Raw genomic sequence first — 15,503 nt, forward strand, 5'->3', positions numbered from 1 at the left:
GAACAATTAAAATTGATTGACCAATTAAACTTAATTGATTGTTTCCATTTTGGCCTATAAATAAAGCACTTCAAAGAATGGTGGGAGAGGAAAAAAATTGGAGAAGAATTGGAGAAAGGAAAAGAGTAAGCTAACTACCGAGAGATTGAGATTGGATAAAGAAGGAATTGAGAAGGCAAGACAAAAAGGAGCTAGAAATTGATACATCGGGAAGCTTTAAAGTTCAGATTTCAGAAGGCCAAAGAAATTGGGTGAGATAATCTAAAGATCAGAGAAATTGAGAAATGATTCTAGGGAGAAGCAGCAAAGTAGGAGGAGTTTCAAGGTTTACAAGTTTAGTTCTCTTTCTCTCAAATTTCATTGAATTTGAATTATTGTTGCAATTTGAAAATGAGAGGCGTTTAACCAAAAGGTGTCATATGATTTGATTTGTGTGGGATTGGAGTAATCTAGAATTCAGAATTTTAAATTTAGAATCTAAAATCCCAATTAGATCCCTTAAAATTCTAAGCTCAGCAAAAAAAAAAATAAAAAAAATCAACAAATAAGTCCTGAAATTTTGACCCAAAAAGCCCAAATTCCCGAATTTGAAAAACCATATCCGAATATCCATTTTTATAAAACCCCATACCCAACCCAAGAGAGGCAGAGATGAGAGAGAGAGAATTTGGAGGAACAAAAAGAAAAGAAAAGAAAAGAAAAGGAAAAGAAACAAACAAATAAATAAATAAGTGTATATATAATTTTCAAAAAAAAAGTTATCAGGACATGTGTCATCATATGGACGGTGACATGTGGTACAACCAGGACCACGCATTTGAGGGCGACATGGTACGATCCTGACCGTCCAAATTGTGTTTTCTCTAGATGGCCAGATTGCTACTACATCAACAATTTGTATTAAGCCTCCTATGCCTATTACTTTTTATATGTGGTGGGTAATGTCACCCTGCCACATGTCGCTTCCTAACTTAAAAAAAAAAAAGGAAGAAATATCTCCTACTGCCACATGTCGTCATCGAAGGCTGACACTTGACAACCCTAAGCGTTTCCTTGCCTTATCCTTCCATGAATTGGGTCAACGCAGTTTGACCCATGTCAACTTAAGTTGACTCGTTGACCTAGTTCAAACTTCCTTAGACTATTTTTTTTTTTATTTTTGAATTTAAAAATTAATTTAATTTTTTTAAAATTATAAAAAATAGTAAAAATCAGATAAAAATTAGGAAAATAAAAAAAATTTCTTTGAGTCATTTTTGACTCAAGGAACCAAAAAATGGAAAAAGTAAAATATTGAAAATAAATAAAGTGGAGAAAATTCTTTAAAAATCCTATAAATTTGCAGAAAAATCTTGAAAAATTATTGAAAATCTAGGAATGTTCTAAAGACCTTGTTTGCTTAAATTTGACGAACTTGTATGATCATTTTACATGTATATTATCTCTGTATATCTTACTTTGTATGTGTGTGCGTCCTGATGATAAAATAAAGGGAAAAGAGGTCTTTGAGACCTAACCTATATTAGTTATGAAGGGGGGGGGGTGTTTATCTATTAAGATCCCCTCCTTTGGAGGTCTTATTAAACATTATTAAATCACATCTTATTTTACATTTTCTTTTGTAATTTCAATGTTTTTGGTTTATTAAGGAGTTAATTAAAAACCATTTGATTTAAGTTAGGATAATTCATAGTTAATTAGATATCGTTTATAGAATGAGTGCATAGGAGGTGCTGATACCTTCTTTTCACATAACTGTACTCCCAATCTCAATTTTGGTAAAAGAAAACCAAGATTACTAGTTCCTCAACCTTAAAATTAGTTTAAAGACTAATCAACAAGTAATAATTAAGTGAACTAACCACACCTAGGAAAACATCATATTAGTGGTAACTTTATTGAACCATCAATATTATTATTTCGGGCTTTTCTTTGAAACGTTGAGACATATGTTTATTGAGAACCCTTGTGACCTATTTCATCCTTAGAAATGTAAATATTCCAAACTCGTCAGATTTTCATGTTCAATCAAATATAAACATTCTTGAAAATCATAAAAGATGTTTCATTTTTCCGACATTTTAAAAGGTGCTTTCACTCTAAACGCCCAAAAGAAGACTAAGCATTCATGAATGGCTCCTAAATTCCCATCCCTAAGGCTTTAAAATCTTCTTTACCCACCATTAATTCCTTTCCTTGTGAGCAAGGGATGATCACAGTGTAATCCCAGAGACATGCAACAGCCCTGAGCAGCTATTGTAAATGAATGCTTCACCAGGAAATGGGGAAAAGGATAAGAAAACATTATAAAACAAGCTAACAAAATAAGTAAATCCACCTTCTTCAGATACGAACCAAACGGAAGGTGGGTTTTTTAAATGAAGTAAAACTTTCGGATTTGAAATTAACTGAACTTGCCTATACTAAAAAAATTAATCAGAGTACTAACTTACATTAATTTCACAGTACAATAGAAAAAACAACTATAATAGAAGATGAAAAAGGTTTAAGGCAGGACTAAAAAAATAAAAACTATAAAGGAGGGAGCTACTCTTGCATTTAAAATTCTCTAAGGTAAGCGTTTAGGAGTATGGATCTTGAACTTTAAATTTGAATTTGAGTGAATTTAAAAAAAATTTAGTACAATTTTATATTACATTTTATTCAAATTTAATACAAATTCAAATCTAAAAGTTGTCCAAAAATAGGGTTAATTGTTGTTTATAGCTTCTGAGATTATGATTAACATGATTTTTAGCTAAACTTAGTGTTAGAAAACTCATCTTCAACACTTAGGTGTTAAGGAGAGAGAGTTATAAGAATCTTATACTGACTTTGAAACTGCTCACAAAGACGATGTGAGATGGGATAGACATTAATACTCCCCATCGAACCTATGGGGGGAAATGAGGCGAGGAGAAACCCAGCCCATGGAGGAGCTAAGCAGCCCAAGACCCAACTCTGATACCATGTTAGAGAACTCATCCTTAAAACTAAGTGTTCAGGAGAGAGAGTTAAGAGCATCTTATACTGCATTTAGATTGCTCACAGAGATAATGTGGAACTAGATAGACATTAATACTTAGAAAATAATATTCCAACTTATAAGTGGAATATTGTGATAAAATTCGTCTATATCTTTTGATTTAGTACCCATGTTTGCAGCGTCATCAAAGTGCTTGAAGAGTTTTTCATTTTTTTCTTCATAAAGTTTATATCATATTTAAGTATTTGTCCATCTTTGTTTATATTATCTTTCTCCTTATACTTTTGATATTATGTGATTTTTTTGTAGACTTTAAAATTTTGATATAAATTATCTTTTTGTATAGCTTATGACTAAGACTTCATCAAAAGTTCTTTTACCATTTTGTGGAAAATTTTTAATTTTATTTAGTGACAAGATTTTATAGACCCACCAAACTTTTTATTGACAAGCCTTTTTTTGTTTTATTTTGATACATCTGCATAATCTATTTGAAGAATATCATACATATTGTAAAATTTAAAATCGATTTAAACCAATACAATAAAATTTAAAATTAATGTAACTCAATTATATTGACAAGGTATGGTTCCTCATTTTATCTCTTTTCCAAACACATTTTTTTATTTAATTGTTCATCTTTACAAGTTACATGATCTTGCTTAAAGGTTCAAACCTAATTTAATATTGTTTAAACACAACCCATAATGGATCAATAATACAACTTATTGACCTAATCTTGATTTAGACAGTTGCGGTAATAAATATTAATAAGATGTTAGTTGCCAATACTCTAGAAAGATCTAGGGTTTTGGTTTTGTTTTTTAAATTTTTTTTTGAACCATAAGAATGTCATGCTATTTTTTAACTTTCTAACATTGATAAAAAAATTAACAAATAATTTTAATTATTTTGCATTTTTATTGATGTTGAAAATTTTTTTAAATGTTATTTTTAAAATTATTCAAAAAATTTAAATAAAAAGGTATTTTCATAACTCCCATACTTTTTGTTCTAAGTAAGCTTTCTGCGGCTCTAGAAGACGAATGGTTCACAACGTTAAAAATATTCCCAAAAAATGCCATTTTCTAAAAGCTCATTCTTGTGAACATGATGTTCATTTCATGAGAATATTTTTTGTTTAGTTTGCATTGTAAGATTAATAGGAATATACATAGAATTTTCATATCAATATTTGTTTCAATGTGAAAATCCTAATATGAATTTTAAGAAGATGACCACTATACTCTAGACATGTGTGTAACTCATAGTTTAGAAAATCGGAATAGATCAATCGATCTGACCTAAACAGATCAACTCATTGGTCCAGATAAGGGCATAAAATTGAGAAATCACTAAATCAGAATCAATTCGGACAAACTGAATCTAACTCCACGAGTTAGCTGGCTTGAGCCGATTATAATAGAAATCACGACAAAATGTATATTTTGTGTGTCGGAGTCAATTCGAACAAATTCAATCTAACTCCGCGAGCTAGCTGGGTTGAGCTGATTATAATAAAAATGTAGGTTTTGTGTGCCTAGCCTAGATGCCACAACCTCCCTCCTTCCCTCTCGTGTTGTAGGTGCCTGACTAGGTTACCTAAACCGTTTTGATAAATTTTTTGCTCATTAAGTTATATCTAGGATAATCTAAAATGTCAGGTTTTAACATACATACTTATAATAATTTACATATACGATAAATGCATGTAATAAAATTCTAAACCCTATTATCTTGTTTTCAATACAAAATTAATACATAATTAAAATTATGTCCTAAAATTTTCAACATTTATTTAAAATATTTAACACTTAATAATTGATTGACCAAAATAATTGAAGGCAATATAGTGTCTAGATATTAACTATTATATTAAAATTTAAAAAATAATATTATTTTATTTGATAAATGACAAATTTCAATTAAAATGTTAACTGACACATAATTATGAACACTTTTAATAGACATTTTAAATATATTCCAATTAAAAAAACTAGTTAAAAATTATTATTATTATTTTTAATTAACAAACAAACTAATGTTTATGTTAATTAATATTTTAAAGTTCCATTTTATTATTTTCTCATAATGTTAGTTTCTTAAATTAAGTAAAACTTTTAGATTTGAAATTAACTGCATATAATGACTTTGCCCAAATAAAAGAAGAAGAAGAAGAAAACAACTATAATAGAAAATGAAATAGGTTAATGGGGGATAAAAAAAAAAAAAAAAAAAAAAAGAGCTATAAAAAGATCAGCTATGGTGTGACCTTTGTATTTAGAATTCTCTAATTGTTGTTTATAGTTTCTTATATTTTAAGGTTACAATTAAATTGATTTTCGGCTAAACTTGGAAATAATATTCCAACTTATAAGTGAAGTATTATGATAAAATTGATCACTACCTTTTGATTTAGTGCCTACATTTAGGCCATAACCCAATTGTTTGGAGAGTTTTTCTTTTGTTTTTTCTTCATTTTATTTCAAACATATTTAAATATTTGTCAATAACATACCAAATCTTAAATCTCTCTAACTGGGTCAATTACATGAATCTTTTTCTGCTAATTATATTGTGTTCTTCTTCATACTTAAACCGTTAATATCCTATGATTTTTTTGTTGACTTTAAAGTTTTGATATACTCTAACTTTTGTATGGTATACGACTAAAAGTTCTTTTACCATTTTATATGATATGAAAATTTTTAATTTTGTTTGGGCAACAAGATTTTGTAGATCATTAAAGTTTTTATATTCTCTAGCCAATGGTGATTCAAGAAGATTTTCTGTTTTATTTTGATACATGTGCATAATCGATCTATTTTACTACCTTGTTTAGGTTAGATTCTAACCTTGAATTTATTTGAAAAATATCGTACACATTATGCAATAAAATTTAAAATTAATGTAACCTAATTCGTTTTTGATTACATAGGAACTCCAGTCACTAACGAGCCCTTGGTGCGGCACCAAATGTACGAATCAACGTCCGCTGCCCCCAGATCTTGCTGATCAGGGCAAACATGTGTTTTTATAATTACTTTAAATTTTTAAATCAAAAATAAAAAAATATTTTTCACAACTTTCACATTTTTTGCTCTAACTAAGCTCACACTTTTTCTTTGGCTCTAGGGGACGATTTGTTTGTGACGTCAAAAATATTTTTATAAAATGACAATCTTGAAAGCTTTTTCCTGAGAATATGATGTCCGTCTCATCAATATATTTTGTTTGATTTTCCTTGAAAGATTAGCAAGAATGTACACAAAATTCTCGTATCAATATTTGTTTAACATGAAAATCCTTGTATGCATTTTAAGATGATGACCATTATATCCTAAACATATGTGTAACTAATATATGAAAAATTAGTTATATTTTTCAATTCAAGAACCTACTAAGAATACATATTTAATTAAAACTACATCCTAAAATTTTCAACAAGCATATAATCAAACATTTAACATTTAATAATTGATAATTGAAATAATTGAGGGTAATATAGGGTCTAAATATTAACTATTATATTTTTAATTAAAAAATTAACTAATATGTATTAGATAGTATTTAAAATTTCCAATTTAGTACTTTTTCCATTACAATTATTTACAACTTTATAGTTAATATGTTTATTAAAATTTTGTATATTCTCAAAAAAAAATAAATTATTTTTTAATGCTAATTTAAAAAATTTACTTTTATTTTATTAATAAATTTTTATTTTAGATATTCTAAGAGAGTGTGATTATATTACATTATAAAGTCACTGTTGTCAAAAAATTAAAGTAGTAAGAACAATTTGGATTAAAAAAATTGAATTTTCATGAAAATTTTCATTTCGGACAAACATGCAAAGATGAACATTCATGAACGGCTCTTAAATTCCCATCCCCACCTATCCATCCTTTGTCCTGAAGCACTTAAAAGGCTTTAAAATCTTCTTTACCCAAACATTAATTCCTTCCCTTGCGGGCAAGGGATGATCACGATGTAATTCCCACTCACATACAACAGCTGTTAATGGTTTTTTACAGCCCAAAGCAGCTACTGTAAACGAATGCTTCACCCCGAGAAGGGGAAATGAATAAGAAAACATTACAAAACAAACAAACAAAATAAGTAAATCCGCTCCAGCATCTTCAGATGCAGAGTCAATTCATGACGTCCTCACATGCTGTTCCTGGAAAAGTATATTCTATTCAAGGGGTTTTCTCTGTTCACTGTGACGGGGGAAACCTCCGGCCTCATTGGAGTTTCGATCGAGCTGGTATAATCCTTTCTAATGGTTCTTTCTCATCTGGGTTTCTTCATTCCTTGTTTATTTTCTCTGTTTTTTTTTGTCAAAATTTGTTATTTCTTTTCTGGGTTTTGTGGTTTGTCCATGAATTTCATGCTTCGTTTCTCAGTTGACTGTTGGTATATTGATCGGGTTGCGGGTCTATAATTCTGCTACTTTTAGAATTGATGAAATTGAAGCCACTGGTTCAAGAAATTGAAGGGTCATGAGATTTAGCATTCCAATTAGTATGTTTTTTGGGTGTTGAAATTTGTACTTAATGGAGTAGTGAAGTATTTGCTCATGTTTGACTTCGTTTTGTTCCGGGTGTTGAGCTAATTTGCGTATTTGATACTTATTGCGTGTTGAATCTCTGCATATTCTCTTTTAGATCTGTGTGGATAATGATAAGATTGAAGTTTCTTTTCCGCTGTACTATTGACATGATTTCATTTAAGATCCAAGTTTATCAATTCTTTTGTATTTGTTAGTCTTCCATTTGATTGAGTGTAAAGATGAGTGAGAGAAAAGAGTTTATAAATTTAAAATTGAAGAAAAAAGTCACCTATGTTTGGGAGAGGTTTTTGATTTGGATTTGTGTAGATTTGGACAATATGTAATACAAAATTATGTTGAATTTTGCCTAAATCTATCCAAATTTAAATCCAAGGCCCAAAATTCATGCAAACAAATGCAGCATTAATTTAATTTAAATTCATCCTTATAAGCACAAACCAGAAATTTCAAAATTATAGGTTTTGAATTGAAGAATGGGTGAGCGTGCTGTTTTGTTACAAAGCCTAATGATTATAATGCTTCCTTTGATGCATTCCATAAATACTGGGGCTTTTTGCTTATTGGTCAAGTTCATAGCAGTTGGCATGAAGGGAGGTTCCATCTCTTGGTTTATGATTCCAAAGATTTTTGCTTGGGGTAGATACACATGCTCTTCTTTGAAAGCATTCCCAGAATTGGGGGTTTGTGGAGTTGCATATCATGAGTTTGGTGGGAAATGGCGATAAGTAGTTTCAGATTTAGGAAATGGGTGGAATTTATTCCATTTAAAGTGATTTTTCCTGCAGAGACAGCAGTCCTAATAAAAATTGATGTTAAGTGTGCCAGAAGGACGAGTAGGTGGACCAACTTTGTTGTCTCCTCCAATGTTTGGGGGCTAGCATGGGAGCTTTGTTTTGAAACATGGGCTTTTATGTGGAGAGCAATGCCTTCTTTGACATACATGGTGTGTTTGAAAAGAGAGAAATAAGCATATCTTTGAAGGAGAGAAGCTCCCTTTCTCTATCAGCTTCTTAAGGAGGATCCAAGGTCACTGTTACAAATATGAGGGAAATCTAATGGTTGTTTATGCTTTTTCAGCTCAGCCTCATACTGTTTTTCTCTGCTAAGTAACACAATCTGGTTAAGATGGCAGTGGCTACAGATTCTGCAGTGCTAGAGACATGACAGTAAATCCTTAAAAAAATACATTTTAGAAAGTTAAGGATTTGGTGAAGTAGATTGGCTAATTAGTTAGCTATATGAAGTCCATTCTTTCCAGCATGTGCACGGAGAGTTTAATAGCATGGCAGTTTTTTTTTTTCTTTTGTATGAGCATGGTGCTGTTGTTGTTGTTGTTGCTATTGTTTTTGTTGTTTTGGGCTTGGACAGGAGGTAGCCCATCTCCCATCCCATACCCCTTCCCAGCCCTCCCAAGATTAACTTGAGGCCTTCAATATGGAAGCCCCAAACTCTAACTGCAGGGATACTGTTGTAATATGTGGCTCATATGTTGAGTGGAATGCATGTATAAAGAGAAATCATGGTAGAAGGCAGGAATGCTGACTTGCAGGAGGAAACCGTTGATGGTATGTCTGAAACCGTCGACAGTTTGGCTTGGTTACTTAGCGCTGGTTTTCAAATTTTGAATTGGGAAGTTGGATAGGTTGGGTTTCGGGGGGAAAACCTCCGGGAGGGTTATATATACATGTTGTATGATGTAACTCAGTGTCTTTGGACACAAGATAGTAAAAAATACACTGCAGTTTGCTCTCGTGGATGTAGGCATTGCCGAACCACGTAATTCTTCATGTCATTGTTTTATTGCTTTCATTACAATTTGCGTGATTGTGTTTTCTGTATATTTCACTGTTAGGTGCTGCATTGTGAGATTGTTTGTTTCCGCTGCGCATTGATTTGCACAACAGATACATTGTTGTACATATAGATGCATGTTTAGTCATGTTTTCCCATGAGAGCATTGCTTAGTCTAGGTGGAATGGTTGTAAAGGACACTTGAGGTTGCAACACGTCCCTGGGCAGCCCTAGTTATGTTTTCCCCTAAGATCATTGCTTAGGCTAGTTAATGGTTGTGAAGGACACTTGGGGTTACAGCACCCCCCTGGGCAGCTCTAGTTATGTTTTCCCCTGAGATCATTGCTTAGGCTAGTGAATGGTTATGAAGGACACTTGAACACCGCCCTGCCCAGTGGCTCCCTCCTTAAAATAAATAAATCCATAAATCGAGTACCTGTTGATTTTCTTCCTGGATTCAATACACTGAGTTATACTAATGAACCTATAAATTGATTGAATTTCTTATGCATCTTTTTGTTTCTGAGAAAATATATTTACATTCCAGGTTTCACTTCAGTACAGCAAAAAGAGCACAAGTGAAGATCAGAGCTGCAAGTTTGCATAAATCTCCTTCCGCAGAAAGATTCAAATAAATGTGATGACCAGTTTACACATATAAGACTGCACTAATCCAAAACAGGCATTTATATATCATTGCATCGGTGCGAATGCAGACATCTCCATTGGTAATTACACGCCAAGCAAGAAAAGTAAAATTGGATGGAAGAATCAGTTGCTCCAGTTCTTCCTACTGACCTCCCTAAATCTGCCCCTCAGAGCTCTGTAAGGTTCAAATCAGATGGGTATGGAAGTCATCTAGTTCGTGGGTCTGGCTTTCAGGGTCCAAAGAAAAGGGGACATGGAAGCCGTTCTTGGATAAAGATTGATCAGAATGGAAATTCAAACACTTTGGAGCTTGACAAAGCTACTCTAATGAGAAGATGTTCATTGCCTGCCAGAGATCTCCGGCTTTTGGATCCTTTATTCATTTATCCTTCTACAATATTAGGCCGGGAGAAAGCCATTGTGGTCAATCTTGAACAAATACGGTGTATAATCACTGCTGATGAGGTTGTGTTGATGAATTCCTTGGATGGCTGTGTTATACAGTATGAATCAGAATTGTGCAAGCGCCTAAAGACAAAAGATCAAGCTGGTAACTATGATTAACTCTGTCTCCATCTAACATAATATTGAAATCATTGCTGATTCCATTTTTCCTTTGGTTGCTGATAAAGTGCGAAGAAGAAGTAATTTTAAATTTTTAGAAGTAGCTGAGGTTGTATTGGCTATTGTAAATCCTGAATTTTCATTTTCCCATTAATTGGCAAGCATGAAGTATTTTGATGCCTTATTGTCGGGAGGTAATTCCCAAATGAGAGTTTCCTCCTTCCTGCCCTGCTTCGTAATCATTCATAATAGGCTTTGAGAATTCCTTGAATGATGTCAGTCTTATCTCGTATTTTAATCCAATCCTTCTGATTCAAACTTGAGTGACTTTGCTGGAGGCTCTGTATGGATGAAATGGGGTGTGGGATTTGATTCTTACCACTGAACTCCTCCTTCCCCCAGCCCCTCCAACACATATGCAGAGGGAGAGAAACTGTAATCCTGTGCTTGGGAGAATATATTTGGAAGGTTGACTTTGGGCAAAATTCTGTACCAAATGTATTGAATTATGCTCAAGTCCGCACAAAATCCAATGGCTTCAAATCCATGCTTCAAAATGCAACTTTTGAGTCCAATTATGTTACTTTTGTTGGCCAACACAAAGGAAAGAACCTCTCTATTATCCCATTTGAAATCTAGAAGTTCTAGGAAAATACCTTTGGGAAACGTGGCTCTCAGGAAGGGAGTACACTGTATCCAAATTTGATATGCAGAAGCTTAAGTGATATTAACTTTTGGGAATTAAAGCTTTTCAACGGAAACCCATAGAATTTGTTTGGATGGGTCTTATCAATTTTTTATGTTTCTGTACATGTGCATGTAGGATGGTTCTGCAGAAATGATTTCTCCAAAAAAGTGAAATATCCCTCTTTAGTTTGATGAATGAAGTAGAATTAAAGAACCGAAGTGCTAGTAGTAGGATGAGACGCTTGTAGCCTTACTCTAACTGTATCTAAGATTGACATAAATAATTAAATGAGTGACCATTACAGAAATTTCCAAACCAATAATGTTAATTGTGCTTCCAATAGCATTTAAAGATATTCTAGTTACCATAACTATTAATTCAAATGCTTCATAACTTTGTGTATTTTAAGTTACAACACTTCTGAGGCACAGTAAGATCCTATGTGTACGAAGTTGTCTTTTATAATTGATAGGCAGTCACATTCTCGACCATATATGAGGGAATTGCCTCTAATGACAACTAGAATGATCTCTTATTAAGAAAAGAATATGTAGCAGGGGATGGTGTGCACTGAAATCTATATTCTTTGACATTCAAATTTCCCCTTATACTCTGTTTAGGAACTTTGATTTGAAATTGTATGGATTTGGTCAAATTTTAATACAAGTTCTGCTGAGTTTTGTCTGAAACCCAAAGCTCCACATGTGTGCCCCTAAACACAGTTTTCTTAAGGTCTTCAAACATGTAAGTGGTTTTAGAATTTTACATATATGTTATATACCCCAACGCCTCCCAAAAGGCACTGCAAAATGTATGTACAGCAGCTTCAAATATGAAATATTTCATCAGTTGTTCTTGTAGGATAGTAACAGTTTCTCAGAATTGAAATTGTATGCTTAATTGCACTTGGGATTTTTCTTATTGTATCAATTCTTAGAAAGGGTTCTTTAAAATTTAAGATTTTGAAGTTAAATGTTACATGAATTGCTTACAATGTGCGCTAACATGATTCAGATGACTTGCCTTTCGAATTTAGGGCTCTGGAGCTGGCTTTGGAACTAACATGCCTTTCCCTTCATGCCCAGGTATGTAACAATCTGGGCCAGTGACTCATAATATGGACTTCTACTTTTAGGTTACTTTTGGTTCGTGGAATGCCTATTCCTAGGAATCTATTAGTTATAATTAGTTGTACAAAAAATTATGTTGTCATCATAAAACAAATAATAATGTGAAACTTTTTATGAGTTCGTAACAAGGAATAGATAAGGAATAACTATTCTCAAATTTCACCATGGGAATGTATATTTTTTTCTTATTACACTTTGAACGAAATAATGAGAATACAAGGAATAGCTATTACCTCCATTGTAAATTTTTCACTGTACTACATGGTGTAGCTATTCCGCAAACCAAAATAACCTTAGCCTTTCGGACTGTGGATTTGAATTCGGGTGGATTTGGAAAAATTTTAATAAAATTTTGAGTTACATTTTATCCAATCCAAATCCAATATAAATCCAAACCCAAGGCCTCTCCAAACATAGAGTAAGAGTTACGACTTGTTTTCAATTTGGCATGGCATTTCAATGTACTATGAAACCCGTTGTTGGAAAGCTCACTTCAATTCAATCATAAACATATACACATACCATGCCTTAGTTTGAAGTTTTTAACTACTAGTTTATCATTGAAATGCTGTTAGTTTAAAGTTTGAAACATGGCACATTATTATCTTGTTAGGCAACTTCCCTTACTTTTTGGATTACATAGGTAAAGGAGCTTGAATTGGAGATATATCCAGTGCTGGATGAATTAGCAACATCTATTAGCACCTTCAATCTAGAACGGGTTCGTAGATTCAAAGGCCACCTCCTTGCATTGACTCAGCGAGTTCAGAAGGTAAAAGCAATCAAATATGCTCATTTTGGCCTGTTTATATTACTCTTTTAACACTTTTCTTCCTAACATTTGCATATATATATATATATATATATATATATATTTTTTTTCTAGGTCCATGATGAAATAGAACATCTCATGGATGATGATGGTGACATGGCTGAGATGTATCTGACACAGAAGAAACAAAGTGCAGAGGCTTATACGGATGACCTAGATTTTCATGGTAACATTTCAAGTGAGACCACCAGAACAGTCCCAAAGTCTGCACCTGTTTCACCAGTGGCATCAACTGCTGGAAACCAAAATTTGGCAAGGGCTTTTAGCACCGCTTTGAGTTCAAGCAAATATGGAAGTTTAATGGGTTCATCTGCTGCTGGAGAAAATGTTGAACAACTTGAAATGTTGCTTGAAGCATATTTTGTCGTCATCGACGATGCTGTCAGCAAATTGTTTTCAGTGAGATACATATTTTTCTTTCAAGTGAAACAAAATTTTGGTCCTTTCTAAATTGAGCACAGCCCACTTTAACTGGGAGTCGTTTGTTCATCACCTGATGATTGGCTAAACATGTCACCAACTGCTCCTTTAAACCTTTGCTGGGGTTAAGTGACATAGAAAAATTGCGGCTTTGCTGAACCCTTTTTTTTAATTACTATTTAAAAAAAATTTTGGTGCATTAGTAAAATAAAAAATTGAAGGGGAGAGCTTAGGCGCAACAGTAAAGTTGTTGCCGTGTAACTTGGAGGTCATGTGTTCGAGACATGGAAACAGTTTCTTGCAAAAATGCAAGTTAAGGTTGTGTACTATAGAGATCCATTGTGGTCTGCCCCTTGTGCGGACCTGACATACACGGAAGTTTTGTGCACCGAGCTACCCTTTTTAAAAATAAAAAATAAAAATTCAGTTTGTCATAAAGTCTGAAGACACTGATGCTAGATATTTTAAATTTTTTATTGGTGATGCAGCTGAAAGAGTACATCGATGATACAGAAGATCTGATTAACATTAAACTGGTAAACAGAGATTGAAAGCTTGCAAATTTTAGTGAATTTTTTAAATACTTTTCTTTTCAACTACATTGCAATCATTTTCATATTTTCATTTGAATTGTCAACAGGCCAACGTTCAGAACCAGCTGATACAATTTGAGTTACTTCTTACAGCGGCTACATTTGTGGCTACAATATTTGCTGTTGTAACAGGAGTTTTTGGAATGAATTTTGATACCACGATTTTTGATTACCCATCTACTTTCAATTGGGTACTTCTCTTAACTGGGGTTGCCTGTGGGTTGTTATACTTCTCATTGTTGTTATATTTCAGACACAAGAAAATTTTTCCTTTGTAAATTCTATCATGTATACTATTCTTCTATTGAGGACAAGCTTTGTGTTCAATAATAAACAGTGTCAGTAAAAACTTCCATTTATTCCCTTCTTTATCATATTTCTCCGCTCTTAAAGAGGAAGCTTGCTCAACCCAAGCCAAATTTAGAGAATGGTTTGTGGAAATTGCATCCTTGCTCTTTTTAGAGCTGGTTATAATCTGCTACCCTATACTTCGCATTTATTCTAAAACAGGGCCCCAAATTTCCATTTCATCAAGAGGGGGTACACTTCTAGAATTGATTCAATGTGAGGCAGGCCTTTATCATGAAGAGCGTTCTTAAACAGAATTTTACACAAGGTTATATAAAGTTAGAAGTGATTAGGATGGCAAGTGAGTTTAGGGTTTCTCGTTTCTTAATTGCCCTTCTCACTCAGCTTTCTATCCATGGCAGGTTCCAGGCACTGATGCCTTGAGGATAGGAGAGGGCAGGAACGTTCCATGGTACGGTATAGGGTCCTGCCTAGATTGGAAATCTAGAATATAATTTTTTATTAGGAGGCTATTGGTTACATAATGTGAAGTAACCAGAAACAACCTTATTGATGGGAGCAGTTGCTGGGTTTACTGCATAAATTGCAAATTACTACCAAAAAAGGAGATACAATACAGGGACAGTAATCCATATGAAAAATTGACCATTTATACTTTTTTTACTGCCACTTATATAGAGTTAAACATGCCTATTAATTTTATATGAAACACCAAGAAGTAACAGCAAACATAGATTGCACATCGGATTCTAAAAAGAGCACTGTATGCAAATAGAAGTTTATTATGAAGATTCATACGAAACAACCATTGGAAATTTCCTTTCCTAGAAAGCATCCAAGAGAAAGGCCTGATGAGCAATCTTAGCTTGTCGATATTATATGAAGCTGTGTATGCGTTTTGATGTTTGCCACAACAAAATAAGAAATCGTATCCAATGTTGGTTTTTTTTTTTAACTAAAAGAGGG

At 33.0% G+C, this 15,503-nt stretch overlaps 1 protein-coding gene across 4 annotated transcripts; it reads left to right on the forward strand.

Moving 5' to 3' along the window:
• Nucleotides 1-7,104: 7,104 nt before the first annotated feature.
• On the forward strand, nucleotides 7,105-15,206 carry LOC131154153 (magnesium transporter MRS2-5). 4 transcript variants are annotated; one of them, XM_058106714.1, is made up of 8 exons: nucleotides 7,111-7,256; nucleotides 9,901-10,551; nucleotides 12,268-12,338; nucleotides 13,027-13,155; nucleotides 13,270-13,614; nucleotides 14,124-14,171; nucleotides 14,276-14,419; nucleotides 14,939-15,206. In XM_058106714.1, exons 2-8 carry the CDS (start codon nucleotides 10,116-10,118, stop codon nucleotides 15,029-15,031), a joined length of 1,266 nt encoding a protein of 421 aa, XP_057962697.1. In that variant the 5' UTR covers nucleotides 7,111-7,256; nucleotides 9,901-10,115; the 3' UTR covers nucleotides 15,032-15,206. The 4 variants fall into 4 exon arrangements, with proteins under 4 accessions (XP_057962699.1, XP_057962697.1, XP_057962698.1 ...); XM_058106715.1 differs by having other exon boundaries at nucleotides 7,120-9,127; XM_058106716.1 differs by lacking the exon at nucleotides 14,939-15,206 and having other exon boundaries at nucleotides 7,105-7,256; nucleotides 14,276-14,587.
• The last annotated feature ends 297 nt before the right edge of the window (nucleotides 15,207-15,503 follow it).

Source organism: Malania oleifera, chromosome 4 (assembly GCF_029873635.1).
Source record: "Malania oleifera isolate guangnan ecotype guangnan chromosome 4, ASM2987363v1, whole genome shotgun sequence".
NCBI classification, from domain to species: domain Eukaryota; kingdom Viridiplantae; phylum Streptophyta; class Magnoliopsida; order Santalales; family Ximeniaceae; genus Malania; species Malania oleifera.

What these genes read in the sequence shown, in the direction of transcription:
- LOC131154153 (XM_058106714.1), top strand. Translation starts at nt 10,116, where the DNA reads ATGGAAGAATCAGTTGCTCCAGTTCTTCCTACTGACCTCCCTAAATCT. An exon ending in AAAGACAAAAGATCAAGCTG is followed by an intron (nt 10,552 to 12,267) that starts GTAACTATGATT and finishes AACATGATTCAG; the next exon opens with ATGACTTGCCTTTCGAATTT. An exon ending in ATCTGATTAACATTAAACTG is followed by an intron (nt 14,172 to 14,275) that starts GTAAACAGAGAT and finishes AATTGTCAACAG; the next exon opens with GCCAACGTTCAGAACCAGCT.